General features: G+C 33.0%; 1 protein-coding gene across 2 annotated transcripts; it reads right to left on the bottom strand.

Annotated features, from left to right (window-relative positions):
- Positions 1-2,260: 2,260 nt before the first annotated feature.
- LOC105143580 (persulfide dioxygenase ETHE1, mitochondrial) lies at positions 2,261-17,003 on the bottom strand. 2 transcript variants are annotated; one of them, XM_011051986.2, is made up of 6 exons: positions 16,520-17,003; positions 13,476-13,620; positions 10,001-10,186; positions 6,645-6,733; positions 4,083-4,251; positions 2,261-2,599 (listed from the first exon to the last, which is right to left on the bottom strand). In XM_011051986.2, exons 1-6 carry the CDS (start codon positions 16,646-16,648, stop codon positions 2,532-2,534), a joined length of 786 nt encoding a protein of 261 aa, XP_011050288.1. In that variant the 5' UTR covers positions 16,649-17,003; the 3' UTR covers positions 2,261-2,531. The 2 variants fall into 2 exon arrangements, with proteins under 2 accessions (XP_011050288.1, XP_011050287.1); XM_011051985.2 differs by having other exon boundaries at positions 4,083-4,293; positions 16,520-16,994.
- Between the last annotated feature and the right edge of the window lie 793 nt (positions 17,004-17,796).

Below are 17,796 nucleotides of genomic sequence, written 5' to 3' on the forward strand. Positions count from 1 at the left end.
TCGGTGAGCAATTTGAAAGAACAAAAGGCAAATTTAAGAGAAAGAATTTAAGAGAGAAAAAAAAACATAGTTAAATATTACAAATTAAATTAATAGATATATACATCAAATCATATTTTTTACAAAAAGTTATATAAGCGAGAAGAGCGCGCTTCCGGAAAATTGGATTCTTTTGAAATTTTCACCAGGATCAGAAAATTCCTGGTCACTCGATCGCGCGACTCGCCCGCGCGAGCGAATCAACATCAAGCGAGCCAACAACGCTCTTGTCTTTGGCCTTTTTCGGCGAGCACATGAAAATGCATGAGTAGGTAGCCTTGGCCCGTGTGCCTTCGCCCGTGTGTCGGGTACCGTAGCCGTACTGGTTACCCTGGAAACGGTATCGATTTCAACCCTCAGCTATGCAGTAGGAAACCAGCACCAGCACCATGGGGGTCTCTTCACCCTGAGTTTCGACGAGGCGCACGGAGCCGGTTTCGACAACCCGATTACAAGGGCCTTGTCTCTTTCTCTCCTCCTCCACTCTCTTGTGACACCGCTCTTTCTCTCTTGTCCTTCGAGTTTGTCCTAGGACCCAACAAAGAACGCTTTTCTGCCTCTGCCTCTTCTCTCTCTCTCTCTCTCTCTCTCTCTCTCTCTCTCTCTCTCTCTCTGTCTCTCACCCCCTCTCCCTCTTCCTCTCCCTCTCCCCTCCTCTCTCTCTGTCCTCTTACTCTGTTTTTCTCTCTTCCTACCCTATTCCTCGATAGTCTCAATCGTTTCTGTTTCGCCAATTTACGAAACCATATGCACCTCTTGGCCTGAAAGTTATTATTAACGCACCACAAACTGCAAATAGCCCCTCGATCCCCGTAGTAGATGATGGATTTGCGGATCTTCCTAATTACACGTGGATTGCATTATCATGGCGCGAGAGTGTCGATTCTATCAGAGTGTAATTGGAATATTCAGTCGAGATTATCGATGGGTCTGCGATTGTATGCGATGATAGTGCAGAGTGGCAATGATAATCATTTGAAGATTTAAAGTAAATACAGTTTAAATGAGATAATGACTTCTATCATTAATATAATATTGAAAAAGTCTGAAGATTCAAAATGGATGAATTATCGAACATTGTCATTCAACCTGGTCAATTTCATGTTTCATGCGTTTAGGAATTCTACTATTAAATCTATCGATATGTAAAAAACGTGTTACATAAAAAAATTCACTGTTTGTTAAAAAAGCACATTATGACATGATATCCACAGAGTACGTTATCAAGTACAAAGTAAGTGATAACTCAAAGCGACGGTAATTTGCGAAATTGAGGTGTTACGGAGAACTTGGCAGTTCAAGAGAGATCTCTTGAGTAAGCGTCGCGACGTCGCGACGCGGTCGAAGGGATGACAATCCTAAATGCATAGAATATTTTAACCTGGGGCCCTGAGCTTAGTGAAAAATATTTCGATCGATTGTTTTACTTGGCCAGCAACTATCGTCTACGTTTTCCCAATGTTCCCTCGGCGGGCAGATCCGACAAGTAAAAGCTTTCCGTTAAAACAAAAACTCACCCGAATATCGCACAAAGTTTTGTTATTCATTTTAAGTCCCTGGAATTAAATTAGCGAAATATCTCGGCAATTAAGCCTAGTGGAAAAATTTCTATTAAGGAAAAATCTACTTGAGAGCCCTCGGAGACATCGTCCGTAAAATATTATGTCGTAATTCTGAGACGCCGTTTAAAATACGGAAAAAAGGAATAGTGCAAATTTCTCGATAAATTTGAAATGAGAATGTAAATATTCGTTCCAAAAATTCTTAATAATTGTATGACGCATACGTCGGATGCAAAGTGCGATAATATAATTTTATTTTTATCATAAACAAAATTACGTCCATTAAGAATGTTATACAACGTTCCGTCATTCGGTCGTACATTTTATACATGTCGTATCCTTCAAAGAACATGAAATAAAGGCATAAAACGCGCATTTTAACCCATTAAAGTGTGCACATGAAATAAAGCGCTCATTTGATACGCGTTATCGGTTACGTTACTGTTATGATGAATAAAACGCTCATACGGAAAAGCATACAAACAAAGTGCCATAATTAAATTTTAGCATGTAAAAAGAGATGGCACATGTCTGCCGTTTAACGCATAAATTTTTAGATAGATTCTAATGCGTTAAAATAGCGCGGATATAAACATAAATAAATAACGTCGAGCTCGTACATGCAAAACAGAATGGAGGAAAATAATTCAACCACATCATTGCTATGTATACGTGAATTATATATTAAAAATTACCATATCACATACCTTATATCACTTTTGAATACTTTTCGTTGGCAAACTGACAAGATTCGCGATCATTTCTCATTTAATGTTAATAATATTGATAATAATATACGTTAAAACACGGAATAATTCCGCGCTATTCGTGACATATGAACGTTAACTATCGGGACCATGAATTATTAATAGAGTGTAGAATTACAATACTAGCGTGCTAGTGCATCGGCTACAGCGCTGTCAATAATTTTCATTGTTCGTCCTTTTCTTCTTTCACCTCGTATAGACCGCAAACTTTGTTGGCCGGTACAGCTTTATCTGAAACAACGTCGTATTACCTTCAAGCTCTTTGTTGCAAAAATGGTACATGTCAAACGCGGGCAATAATCTAATGTTTTTCTATCGATTTTATATTGTCAACTTTTCGACTAACAATTCATATTATACATATAATTCGTTGCTCTTATATACGACAATTATTTTTCATTACACAATTTTAAACAATTTTAATAATTCATTTTTTTGTTAATATTACTTCGTACATTTTTCAAAATTTAGTTCATGCCTCCGTGAGATAAAAGGTTCATTTATTCAACATACGACGGTATGCAAACTGGCAAATTCATCGATTTCCTTTCGCTCCACTAGTAGGATGTAACGGCGTCTCAGCTCACATTTAATATTTAGACGCGCTGCGAAGAAGAGTTACTCGAAGGCGACACAATGGCTGCAAATATTCCTTCCCGTGATATCATAACTATCAATTTTTTGTTAATTTAGAATCGCGTGAAAATTAAATCAAAGAGATAAAAGCAGAAAAAAGAATGTGAAAATAAGAAAAATTCAATCTTGAAAATTCATCTTGAAATCGATTCCTGATATCAAATATTGAAAATTTGAAAACCTCACGAAATGGATTCGTGCAAAATCCTATTTTAATTCGTTTATCCCCCCTCCGTAAGGGACTCTTTTTATCATTTCCTTCTCAACGTCAATCACATAACTGTCAGTGAAATTTTTCGCTTAACTTGTGCTTTGCGTCGCTTCACATCTCATTCAATCGATTCAAACGTCGGAAAAAGTTTCGCCACTTCCGCAAATTTGTTCGGAATTCCAGGGTTTTTTCACTTTTTACTCGTAAGAAGAAGCTACGTGATCAAGCGCCACGTTCGATCGACGTGATCTTTTCGATTCAGCAGTTGCTTCCCGGACTGTACCGATAGATAAAACGGCGTTATAACGTCCTAAAGATGGCTATTAGCTTATCAAGCTGATAACGGAGCGTGCATAACCCCAAAAAATAGAATGTGAATATCCCAATGGGACTCGTGTAACTCATAGCTTCTTTGAGAGAACAGTTTTGATAACGCATTCTAGTTAAGCCTCGTTCCATCAATACATTAATTATTGATTGCTATCAAGGGCGTTGTGCGTCTGAGCCCTTAACAAGGAAACCTTCCAAATAGTACAATTATAATTTATTAATAATTTTTTAATAATTTTAATGAAACTTTTTATATATATAAGTTTCATACATAAATATGAATTTAGCGAAATCATCCCTTAAACTTTTTAGTTTTTTTTTTGGAACATCTCAGAAGCTATTCAAGATATCAACAAATGTCTAACACAAAAGTTTTATAACAAAATTATTTATTTACGCCAATAATATTTTTTTTCAATTTGAGAAAAATAAATTTTGAAAAAATTATGCCTTTTCAAAATGTTAATGTTGACATAAAGACGATAATAGAAAAAGATTGACTGCATCAAGTAAATTAAATACTTTTGCTAAACTTACCGATCATCTTGGGATAAGGTAGATTAAGGTTGTTCATAATTCGGACGAACTCCTCCAGAGACTTGGACAGCCTGGGATTAAGGGCTTTCTCCTCGGCCACGGTGGTGACGGTTCTACCGTTGTAATCGTGTGCGGGATATAGTCGGTAATTTCGCGGCAGCGTGAAGATCTTCTCGTGAACGGATTTGTACAGGATCGCGGCGGATCCGCCCTGCGCACAGGTGGTACAGTAATTCGAGCGCACGGCAATTATATCATAAAGCTATGAGACTTGTAATACACGATAAATGAGAACAGCGTAATAAAAAATAATTAATAGATAAAAATGAAGAATTAAAAATTTAATCAATATCAATACAGTATCTTTTAAGATTGTGATGTGAATACACAACAAATCAAGGCCCTAAACAGTCAAGTTGAATCTTTAATGCTTAAATAATTCTGTGTAATTTATACATATTCAATCCTGTAAACTATTAAAAATTTAATTTTATATTAATTTGTTTAATACAAGTCGTATAGTTGTTAAAAAAAAATTTATTAATCTTATTAAAATATTTATAGGCACAGAGATCATATTCTCAAGTGTTAAAATTGGTATTCATTGAAAATCAATAATTTAAATTTTAAATCAATGTCAGTCTTGTTTAGTTACTGTCTACAACAATAAAGCAAAATTTAAAGTGAAGTTTGAAGTATGTCACGGATAAAAATAATGATTCCGATCGTTCTCCTGTGTTAAAATGTCGTTTAAGCCGCGCTTTCGAGGGAAGAAAAGGTCGAGGCACGTTTATAAAATGCACCGACACGCGGTCGAGCACGATGATGGACGGCTATTCATCACGCGAAAGTTGCAGAGAAGAAGTCTTTCATATTCCCGATGATATATCGACGTTTATTTGCACTACGTGTGACACGTAGTGAAAATGTTATTGCACGCGTCCGTCGAACGTTTCAACGAGAATTCAGGATGCCATCGCGTCGTCCGCGTCTGTTCTAGGTCGGCATCGATCGTCGATTAGTTGTGACATTTCAAATAAACCAATCATCGACATCCGACAATTATATCGGCGACAAATTGCAAACGACACTTCCGGTCCGAAGAAAAGAGCCGCTTGTTTTTTTTGATTAAACGATAGCAATGCACTGAAAGAGACGTAATGGCAACTTGCTGGCTGAAATTAATATCTACTTGGGTCAATGAACTTGGGAGTGCGGGTCGATCAATCTAGGAAGATTTTCATGAGTCACGTGCAATCTGTCTACACGGTGTGCTTAAAATTACCGCACTTTTTCACGTTTGAATTTTTTTTTGTTGACAAATTTTAGGGTTAATCTCTTAAAGGAAATTGCGATTATACAACTTTTATTAAATTATAAATGAAATTTAGATTCATAACAATAAATCAAATTTAGACAATCCTATTTTTGATCGAAGCGCTTAATAATCTTAATGTTTAATAATATTTGCTCGAATAATTTTATTTATCTTTAAAAATCTCAAAATTACAAATATTTATATAACTAAACTTCAAGGATAATTAAGTTCATTTTAAGTAAAATTAATTTGTAATAAAACCGATTAATATATTAATATATTATGAATAAAAGAGTCATATTACTTGTTCATTTTTATTAAGGATATATTAGGTGCATAAAGAGTTATTATAAAAAAATTGAAATTAGAAATTTATACTTTCTGTATAAAAATGAATGTTATATACATATGTGAAACAGTTCAATAAGATAGATATTTATATATTTACTGTATAATTTTATAAATAAATATACTTCTTATTAAAATAATTTTTTATCTAGATTCTAAATTATTATAAACTTTTTGTATTATTTTCATACAAATACAGAAAAATCTGTAATTTTTTCACAATTTTTTTATTTAAAAAATACGTATAATATATTTAAGAAAAAGGTATAAAACATCCTTAAAAAAATCTTTAAAGTTAAAAATCTGTAGATTAATTAATTCTAATTTCTATGTAATTTGATCTTCATCAGTTAAAAATTGCAAGCAAAACGAGAGTACAAAAATGTAATAATATTAACCGCGTAGGAGATCGCATATTCTCCGCAAAAAAGTGTGAATGCAGTTTCCAACTTGACGAGGACTGCTTTCAGCGCACATTTAACACTGAACATGGTCGCCTAATTGTGAGTTCCGTTTGTTGGCCAGTTTTTATTTATAGCTAGATCTCGAGATAAATCAGCCAGAATGGAATGGCACGAGTTAATAATATTAAATCGAGAGTCTAGAGAGCCATATTCAGTTTTTCTTTTACACGACATAAAAGTTCAGATTTTTCCCATTTCTTCTCGCATTTCTTTCCTTTATGATCACAGAAGATACCCATAACGAGGTAAACGGATTTTATATTATAAATGTTATCGCAGACATTCTCGCTCTTCGGAACGAGAAGATATGATACCGTTGTTTCCTTTAATCGCACATATGTGCGATCGAAGACACGGATATCACGTGCAATAATCACGCGTATCCGCAAAGAGACACGACCTTTCTAGTGAGTTTCCGGGTTGAAAACTTACCTGAAAGTCAGTTCTGCCGCATCCTCGTATCAACAGCGCATCACCCGTGAACGCGATTGCCTGCTCATCGCAAACGTACGTGACGCAACCTGCACAGATATCAGATGGAATATTTACGATATCATGCTTCACTGCACTTCGACCGCCATCCGGCAAATATCGTGTCGTTTTTCAAGCCAAATATGTATTTATCTCTTCGCGGCGATTCGCTTCGTGCCGTAATCGGACGGCACGATAAACTGAGCTCTCACTCGTCGGCTCGTTCATTCTATTTGCGATATCGCATTCGGCAAAAAAGAAAAATAGGAAAGGTAGAAAAGAAAGAAATTGCGAACAGATATATTACGCGGCGTTCGCTCGAAAAATATTGGTATGCAATAGATAGGTGTATCCGACAGAGAACATGATTCGTATCCCCCTCCCCCCCTGCAGATATAAAAAATGGTTTAGAATCAAGTGAGGTAATTGGAAGATTTTCTGCAAACGCGTGCGGTAACTTGTCAATAATAGAATTACGATAACTATTTTTCTAACAATTTTGTAAAGACTAGATCAATGATAACGATTTTACAAAAGAAAAATACAATCTGATATTAAAATTAAATTCCAACTAGAATTATTTGTGTTATTCGTATGTAACGTATGTATGTTTTAGAAAATATTTACCAATTTTCCTTTCTCGCGAAATGTATGTGGTACATTTTCCGTGAAAGAGCTGAAATATCTAGGAATTTAATCAGCATCGTTGGAGTTTTACGACGTATAGGAATGAAGCTGATATCGAATATCTAACCCGCAGGTATTTAATGCACGCGTATTCGGCACGAAAAATCGAGCCTATCGAGCGAGTTCGATAATCGAGATACATAGCTAGTAGATGCTTTCAGGATTTTTCTCGAACAAACGATTGAGCCGCGACGAGTAGCGAATTCGGCACGATCGATAAGAATGACTGTATCCCTTTTTTCATCTCTCTCTTTGCCGTACAATAAACTTCAATAACGCGTACGTATACGTGTACGTATATATATATCATAAACATTTAAGACTAAACTAAAAATAAAAATATTCATATCATCGCTAAAAATTAATAATTTTTTAATTAGCAAATAGCAATTACAGAAAATTCTGTAAGTTTCTTTGAGTTTCTAAACTAAATATAATTACGGTTTTTATTTAATATAGAATAAATTATTTCAGTGACAGTTTAATTTAAAAATTAATTACAAACTTTAATATTAATAGATGAGCAAAACAAAATGATACTCTATCACGTTTTTGCTAAAGTTCAGTAAAAAATTCAAGCTGATCGATTAAGTTTATAATTTTCAGTAGTGAAGATTAATTTCGGGACAGCCTGTATAAGAAAACTTCGATACCTAAGTGAAATTTCCTCAATGATAAAAAAGGATATTAATATAAGAATACCTGTCTTGAAAAAACTGCAGAAATTGCAATTGCGATATAACCTAGATAGAGAACAACACAAGTTAATCACTCCAGAGACTGTATCTCATACGCAACACGCGTATAAAATTCAAAAGATTGCAGCGCATACTTTTCTTTTTCTGAAGATAATAAAAAGGAAAAAAAAAGAATATGAGAGGATAGACAATGCAGCAACATTAAGATAAAATTTTCATCTTTTTTAGAAAATCTACGACATAAGAATACGACAAAAATTATATATAATAATATTAAATAGTATATAATATAAAATGAGAATAAAACAAATTTTTCTATAAAATTTATTATAAATAATGTATTTCAAAGTCTAAAATCGTAATAATTTCTCACATTTCTATTTTCTCTCTTTTTTCATCAATAAGTAATCTACATGTCAGAAATTATTAAGTTTATAATGTATTTTTAAATATAATATTTAACAAAAGCAATTTGCACGTGCTCGTCTTTCTAATAGAAGCCGCAATTGGATCAGATCGATCTTGCACTCGAGACGCGAACGCGCGTTATATTTTTGATCTTTTCAATCCATGTATAAAATAGAGTCGCCTCTCACAGCTTTCACAAAAAATATTTCGCCATATTTTTTCTCGGCATCTCAATTAATAAAATAATAGACCAGGCGAACGCACGATCGATCGCAAGAAATGCGCCCCGATATCGCAGTGGTATACGGACGTGTTCTGTAACTTTCCTGCAACATTCATTGCCCCGAACTTTCGTTACACCACTCGAAAGTCGTGTTTTGTATTCATCGCGCGAGCGCATTAAAAATCGCGTTAAACCAGATTGCGTCATGAAGATTTACAGAATACGTTGTTACACTGGTACTCGAAGGGAAAAGCTTGAAAAGAAATGTGTGATTTTAATGGAATCTAAAGCAGCTTCTTCTTTTAAATAAACCGAGACTTAAATAATTTTACGAAAAATGAACGTTAACAAGCAAAATCATTTTCGAAAATGATAAAGATAAGAAAAGGGAAAAATACAAAGACTCATTTTTCACTCGTAGACTCAACAAGACAATATATCACATACGTACATATATCGTAACGCGAAATAGCTCACAGAACATGTCGAGAAAACGCTGAAATCCACGTATGTATCAAATATGATACACTATGCACTTAGCCCCTTATAGGGCGGCGTTGTGCTCTATTTTACCACTCCATGTAGCTGACACATAGGTGATGGTGGGATGCTAGCTAAATGGACAATGGTATAATATTTTACCGCACGAAAAAATAGGCAAAAGCAAAAGTTACATTCTCCGAGCGACAAAAAAATAGTTTTATATATTTCACCAGTAATATGTATAACTTTAATGGCGTCAATTAAGCGCGTATCCATTTTCTATTCTAAAGATTAATGAGTGGAACAGTATACAGGTGTATCACGAAAATATTTAATATATCTAAAATTTAAAACACATTTAAATAAAAATATCTGAATCATTAAAAATTAAGATAAAAACAAATAATAAATTAGAAAATATGACTAAAGAAAAGATATTAATTCGTAAAGGCTTAGATCTTTTTAATCCATATAATATAATTTATAATGTGGTGAACAAAAGATATAATAGACACAAGGCTAAAAAACTATCCATTAACTTTGTGTTCATTTTTTATTCACCACATTATAAGCTACATCATACGAAAACTAACTCATTTCACCGAAACTCAATTTTCCATATAATTAATGCGGGATCCTTCATAAATATTGAAAATTTTGATTGTATAATTTCCATACATGTGATATATAATCCGGTTTTAATAAATATCGATTTATCCTAAAATTCCATTGCATAAATACTCCCAACACCCTGCACAAGATCTCCAGAGTACATTACTAACAAAACCGAATCTATGCGAAGAGAGAATGTTCCTAACCTTCGGTATGACCTGGGGTGAGCAATATTCTCAGTTTATGCCTGCCAAATTGAACTTGATCGTTTGGTTCTAGAAGTACGTCCGCCTTAGCACCGCTGCTACGCGATATCATAGACTTGCAGCCAGGCAACAGGCATTTCAGTCGGCCCGTCCCGGTGATGTGGTCTGCGTGCATGTGGGTGTTCACTGGAACAGTAAGAAAGATTATTGGGCATGTTCAAGTCGGCAAAGCAGCTAGGCTGCTCGCCAAGCAAATGAATACGATTGGTTGTTACTTATAAATCCAAGCAATCACATTCAATATCGCTAAACGAGCAGACCAGCCGCTTTATCCGGATTGAATGCGCTCATTGCCAAGCAAGACGCAGAGCAAAGACGCCTTTGCTCTTAGCAACTTTGTTCGGCTTGAACGCGTTCATTGTTATCAGCAAATACATAATGATAAGTGCTGAGTCCGCGCAAAATCGCTATCATATAACATGTTTTCATGATATGTTACAGGGAGTCGCTTAACGCAGAAAAATAGCACGATTATCCCAATGTAGAAATGATAATTACAAAACTTTAACGCCTAAAATTTAATATCAATAATGCCAATATCGTTGTAAATTTGAATAATTTAAAAATGATTCTAAGGAATAGTAATTAATTTTTAAAGAGATTTTAATATTGGCATTTAAAAATTTGTGGCGAACAGTTGATGCTTCGATATTGATTAAAAAGTCTAAAATTAATGTCGAAAATTCTGAAATAGTTTGTACATTATTTTTAAAATATTTATGCATACATATAAGTACTCGTGGATATAATTTAGTTTCAATAGATAATTAAATTACGTTAAATCTATTAATCTAATTAGCGGCCTCGCTCTCTTTGTATGACTGAGTTACGAATAATGCGCATAGTTTTACGGGAGTGGGGCGGCATTAATGGCGTTTGCATTATTGGAAAATGGAGAGAGGTGTATTATGGAAATGTCTGTTTGTTCGGGACAGAATTGGCACACGCAGAATTCCGCATAAACAAGTGCATACGTTCCACTTAGCCAAAGCGATCTCTTGTAAAAACCACTTCGCGGTCTGATAATACAATCAATAATAAGGCAATCCTATCAACCCTTTTTCATCATGATATATTATACGACGTCATAAACTTTGTGTGTCCCTTCTTGTTAAACCGAAAATCCCTTCGCCATTAAGGGTGCAAATTTCGAAAGGGTTAATGCTGTCTGCGCAAGTAGGGGCAGATGCTAATTTATCTTGATTCTGAAATTAATAACAAGTAAAAAATTAAAGTGCTTTAAAAAGGAAAACAACACAAGTATCATAATATATGTATAAAATTGTTTACATTCTAATTGTTTAAATTTTGATATTGCATTTTAATATTTCAAAGATATTTATTATGTATTAAATCTATATTTAATAGCACAATAATAAAAAAGTTTTGACTGTAAAATTTTGCGTGTTTATCAAATCATTATCTAGGTAGCACGCTATTTGTCATCATTTTGCCATAAAAATAATTAAGTCAGTTGCTACAACGTCAGTTTGCTAACGCATTATTAAAAAAAGAACAAATTCTGAAAGGAAGGGAAGGGAGGGAGAAAGAGAGAGAGAGAGAGAGAGAGAATTAGTTGCGTCTTATTAAATACTAAAAAGACTGCACCAAAAAATTTTCATCGGTTGATGAATTGAAGACCGCTCTGTTGGCTAGATGAGAGAATTTATTCGTAGAAAAATACGTGGCCATCATTAAGTTCTTAAAGCACCTTAAAGCTTATTATATTAAAATAAAGCTAAAATATAAGTTGGCTATTTTGAATATTAATTATTTTTTATATTTCTTATAACATATATTTAAGATATAATTAACTCCAAAATTTTTTATGAAATATACTAATGATTTGGAAAACACAAAATTGTGATCAGATTCATATCCTGTATATTAAATTTTTTTCTGTTTACAGAGATATTATTACAATATTTAAGTATAACATATTTCACTATCTAGATCTTTGCCAACATTTCAAAATTGCCTTTTTCTTTGATTTCTTAATATTGCTTCGATTAGCAGACATTTTGCGACATATAGCTTCAACAGTTGTATTGCTGATTAGTCAAACTTTCAATCAAGGGTTAAACTTAATTAATTTTCATGCAAATCCACCTTCGTACGCGATAAGCACGATTTGTTGAAATAATGCTCTCGTCGTGATGATACACTTGGGAATTATATATCGGCCGCGAAATCATATCGGCTCGTGCCGAAGTCGAAGTTCTTTATCGAAATTGGCGAAGTTCGACAATATGCCCGAGCGCACTCTCACCGGGTTTATGGTCCACAGGCGTGTTAACCCTCGGGACAATGGCGAAACTATGCGGGGTCCACGACCGTCCTTAACGGCGGCAGGATTGCATGCTAATTCATTACGAAGTTCGGCAAATATTGGTCGGTTAGTAGGATAGTTCGCGATATAACTCTGCGCCCTCAACTCGTAAATCATGGCACGGGGCATCGCGTAATTGCCGACAAGTACATTTCCGACGATATCGAGTAACGACGCCGGTAAGATAATACGTTTTGTTGTTAATTAGTGTACGTAATTAATTAGTTATCGATTCGAATGTTTTACGGGTTGAGTACGTCAATAAACGTTAGGTTTCCGCAACCGCAGAATGATTAATATTATGCAATGTTAATAATCGTACTTTGTATTTTAAAACAATGTCTCAATCACTCTTATCAACTATGCGTCGATCGATACGGTTGAGAAACATTTCAGAGCGTTCAGTTATGTCAAAACTTGCGAGATAAAAAACCCAGAAAATTGGAAAAATTCTATTACACGTAACGTTATGGAAGTGGCTATCGATATTGATTTGGCACTTCACGAGTTGTAAAAGTTAAAAGGGCAATAAACGTCGATATGTAAAGCTTAACATTCGGCAGATATTTAGAAAGTTTCCCGAAATTTCGTAGTTGAGGCAACGCTTTCGAATTTGAACCGATATTTCAACTCTAATAAGCTCTTTAATAGAACTCTTCTAAAATGATCAGTGTATAATATATTACATCATAAAAGTGATAACAAGTCGAACATTAGAATAAAATACGCGAGGATATTATTACAATATTTTCTAATATTATTTCAATTAAATATATAGATATATTTTTAAACTTACGTGATAGGATTGACGTAAGTAAGACACTTTTTTTTTCAAAGTAAACAGCGATTATAAATATTCACTATTTTAACGCGCTACTCACAAACATTCAAATTTGCTTACAAAATATATGCAGGTAAACTATACGTGTAATCGAGCTGGAATGTAACATGCAGAATATACAATTCCAACTAAATAATATCGAATGATACGAAAAACTGCATGGCACTTCCGCGCGTCGTTTTTTCGCTATTTTTCGTAAACCGCAATATTTACGGGCGAGATAATGATCTCGGTTGGTAACTCACGGGCATATTTCAGCTTTAATCCCAGATCCTCGACGATTGTTTTGTCACGATCAGCCCATTCGATGACCGGATCAATTAAAATCGCTTCCTTATCGCTGATATCGGCTAGTAAATACGTGTACGTACTGGATACTGGATCGAAAAGCTGGAGAGATTTAAATAGTTATTCATTACTCTTCCTAACAATCATCCGGATTTAAAATTGCATTATCTGTATTACGTTATAACATAAATGACATATTATTATCGTTTTAATGACAATATAATTCTTGTGACTATGTCTTTGTAATTACGTCATTACAAATAGCATTGATTAAATACGTATGCATTGCATACATTAAAACGCTAAAAAGAAATAAACGTAATAAGATAATTAGCGAAAAATGATCGTCGAATTAATGTCGAAATCGTCGTAGCGATTAGATATCAATTCGATGAATCATTTCTCGCCGGAAAGCATGTAAACATATCCATATGATATATTACATTATACGCGATAAAAAAATCGCAAAGGAAATGATAAAATTCCATATTTTTAAATAATATTTGCCGCACATGTATTTCGATTCTGTACAAACACTACAAACTAAATAAAAATACGATAGATAAGATAATCAATTGCAGGCAACAAACAAATGCGTCCACATTTTGCAACGTCGTTTAACAACGATTTGTACATTTTGAATGCTGTCACATGTTTAATTGTACCGCACCGACCCTCATTCGTGTATGATGTGCGGGAGGCAAGGGGACAGCAGAAAATATAATTCTTTGAAAATACACTGTACAAAACTATATTTTCACGAAGCGTAAACGAAAAACAAAATGCTTTTTTACATTTTTTTTCCCCAATGTTAACGTGCAACATTCATTAATCCAGTCAGCACTGAACTGTTTTTGAGAATAATTCGGATATGTAATAATTTTTGTTTTTAGTCAGATTTCACCTGCGTTTTCATCCGATTCTAACTTGAAGTCTACCGAAAAACGAAATGCGCTTTGCTTTGAATATAAAACCAGATTTGAACGAAAATACAACGCTTTTTGCCATCATTTCTTTGTCATACATCGACATGACCATTTATCTATATTCGTCGCGAAAATGAATTTGAATTAAATTCATTCATTTGGCCATTTTCAAGTAGGTAATACATTTCCTCTAACTTCTAATATTAACGTTACATTTTGCTGCAATATAATCTTGTTACGCAAGAACTAACAAGCGTAAAAATAATGATGAATATTTGCATTCCATACGTCAAGATAAACTCAAAACCGATTACCTTTCGACCGGTAAATCAAATTTTTGTTCAAACCATTTCAAACGTCTGTTGAAATTGTAAACGGTAAAAGCTTCATGAAAAAAAACACGCATTCAGTTACGGTTGACCAGTACAATATAAAAACATTATATGTAGAAACGAAGCAGATCAAAGAACACCCCATGTTGAAACCAGCGCGGTAAACAGTGCTGAATGAAAAAGAGTAAAAAAAAAAAGAGAGAATTTACTTAAAATATATTCGTTAGTATCATATAACATATGGAACGTATAATAAAATTATGAAGTTACGAAAAATTTCACATGACATTTTTAGAAAAAGTTTGTTTCATATTTGTGAAAAAATCCTCTCTTGAGATATTTCAGCCAGCCGGAGGTACTTGCACTTTCTACATCAAAATTTTTGCAATCCGAGTAAATTCTTGGATGTAAAGTTCATTCAAGGTTATTTCAAATATGTTTCAAATGCGAACGCGAATGTCAATGTTCTCCCTGACCGTGCTTTTCTACATTTTTCTGCAATCCCTTTCTGTTATCCCTCGAAATCCAGGATACGGAGTTGCTTTATTTTATATGCAGCCAACGTAGAGAAAAAGAAACAAAAATTCTACCTTTTTTAGTTATACTTTTCTATATCATACAATACTTTCTTTTTTCTGTTTTTTTCAAAATATCAAATATATATTTATTTTATTTAAAGCTCTACATAAAATGGATCTTAAATCTATTCCGAGATCTCTATTCCTTCACAAAATATATTTTTATACTACCCACTAATGTTCTTCATACTTTTTTCTTTCAAAATTGTAATAAATTAGACATAAAAATTATTAAACAAGCTATTTGTAGATGTATTTTCAAAATTAAGATCGTTTTCCAAAACGATTTCAAGACTAAAGTAAAAAAACTCATATCATATTTTAAAGATTAAAAATTTTGTTTATAAAAAGAATCAAAGAATTCAATCAAGAATTCAAAAATTTTGATTTCTAATTAAATAATTATTTTAAAATAAAGTGATTTCAATCAAACTTCTAAAAATTAATTTAATCACTTTTATACGATTAATCTATCAAATAATAAAATTCAGATAATTTTTTAAAAAAGACAGAATTATCGCTAATTAAATTAATCAAAATTCAGTCAAAGTTACTCTTATTTTTATATACGAAAAGTGTAAGAAGAAGTGACTAAGGCTGTCGCTATTCCAATTTTACATTTAAAATCATTTTAAATACGCTTGGTTCGGTCATTTTATCGACTGGAAAACGTGATTCGAATAAACTTGCAATTAGCTGATATGTCGGCTAATTACATTACATAGTTTAATTAAAAATATTCAGTTTAAATTATCCAAAGAGAAGTATCAAATCTTTTGAATTATTTACAAAATCTCTCATATAAATTAAATATATAATTTCATACAAAAATTTTATTTAATTAATTTTTATCAGCTAACTACTTATGTATAAAAAGAATTAATTAATTAATTAAAATTACCTGAATGATTGTCAGATCTTTTTAATTACACTTTTATATAAGATTGGTATATAAAATATAAACAATTTCACTCCTAAAAATTGTTTAAGAAATTCATTATCGGCTAAGTTTATACGAATCCGTTCCCATGACCAGACGATCTTGAATGTATAATCGAACCACCTTAAAACACTGCTCGTCAGATGACGTTGCAGTCAAGGCTCCTTGGATTGGACATGCGCTGGTTAGTCAACTTATTGGACTTATCCTTCGTGCAAATGTTACCTGACGAAACAGAAAATCCTTCGAAAAGGGCACTCGCTCCGTCAGAACGTCAATCATGGCATGTTTCGCACATGTCCCGTTTCTCCATAAAATTATTGGCGATGATAATCGGTAGAAATTACGGATCATAGCTCGCTTATATAAAGCAACGCTCTCGTCACGTAACACTGCGCATAACTACCGACGATAACGACAAGCTTCCACTACTTCTGGTCCCCTCAATTTATGTCCTCTCGCTTTGATTCCCCAACATTGTGCAACACGATTATCTTTTACCATCATTTTCATCGTATCAGTTTGTCACGTCACGTTGTGTCACTCGCTGATTATTCAATTACGAGAAATCATTATTTCTAGTAATAAGACAAATATGAATTACATTTGTTAGCGATATGCAGATGTTTATATTATGTGATCACGCCTTTTCAAGATGACTGCTTGTCTTGAAAATTATATAATCCTGGATAGTCTTCTACCACCTTGAAAGCTATTTCCGGTTAACACTTGTTAGCATTCTTCGAAAGTGCATAATTGCGATTTATGCACTTTATTACTTCGAAAGTGCATAATTGCATAAATGCACTTTATTACTTGATATTAAAAATGCATTATGATGGGTGCTTTTCATTTGATGAAAAAGTTGACGCAAGCATCGTTTTATTCTTCTTGATAGTCTTCAGAGAGTGACAAAGATAGAACGACATTTATGTCGACTTGTGTCATCAAAAACACTCGATGTTCATTGGTGGATACAAATTTGTCAAGAAGGACCATTGATGCGCCGCAAGCAAAATTGTTTTTTATAACTATATATTAAATATGAAAAGATAGAATAATAAATTATTATTTAAATTATTAAATTAAAAAGGTGTATTATTTAAATGTATATAGTCATAAAACATTTTATTTAAAATTATATTGTATTAATAAAAAATAATGTAATGGAATTTACATTTTTTATATTCAGAAGTTTCTTAAATTAAAATATATTTTTAAAATATCAAAATTGTAATTAAGCATTTCAGAAATTTTATAAATTATGCTAATATAGACGAGGTTTAGATATTTATATTAAATGTTTTATTCTTTAATAATATTTAATATAAAAAATATATATATTATACTATGTACAATATAATAAAACATAATACAATCTTCTTTAATTTTTTTAGTATATATATATGTGTGTGTGTGTGTGTGTGTGTGTGTGTGGTGTGTGTATAGTTATAAAATTTAATAAATTAATATCTGAAAAAGTTAATTTAATTATTTATGAA

Source organism: Acromyrmex echinatior, chromosome 2 (assembly GCF_024713525.1).
Source record: "Acromyrmex echinatior isolate Ae372 chromosome 2, ASM2471352v2, whole genome shotgun sequence".
NCBI lineage: Eukaryota > Metazoa > Arthropoda > Insecta > Hymenoptera > Formicidae > Acromyrmex > Acromyrmex echinatior.

Bases quoted from the DNA above. Each gene is read 5' to 3' on its own strand.
- LOC105143580 (XM_011051985.2), bottom strand. From the start codon at position 16,648: ATGATCCGTAATTTCTACCGATTATCATCGCCAATAATTTTATGGAGA. The intron at 10,187-13,475 runs GTGAGTTACCAA...TTACTGTTCCAG, and splicing joins ATTAAAGCTGAAATATGCCC to TGAACACCCACATGCACGCA. The intron at 4,294-6,644 runs GTAAGTTTTCAA...ACCTGTGCGCAG, and splicing joins GCGGCAGAACTGACTTTCAG to GGCGGATCCGCCGCGATCCT.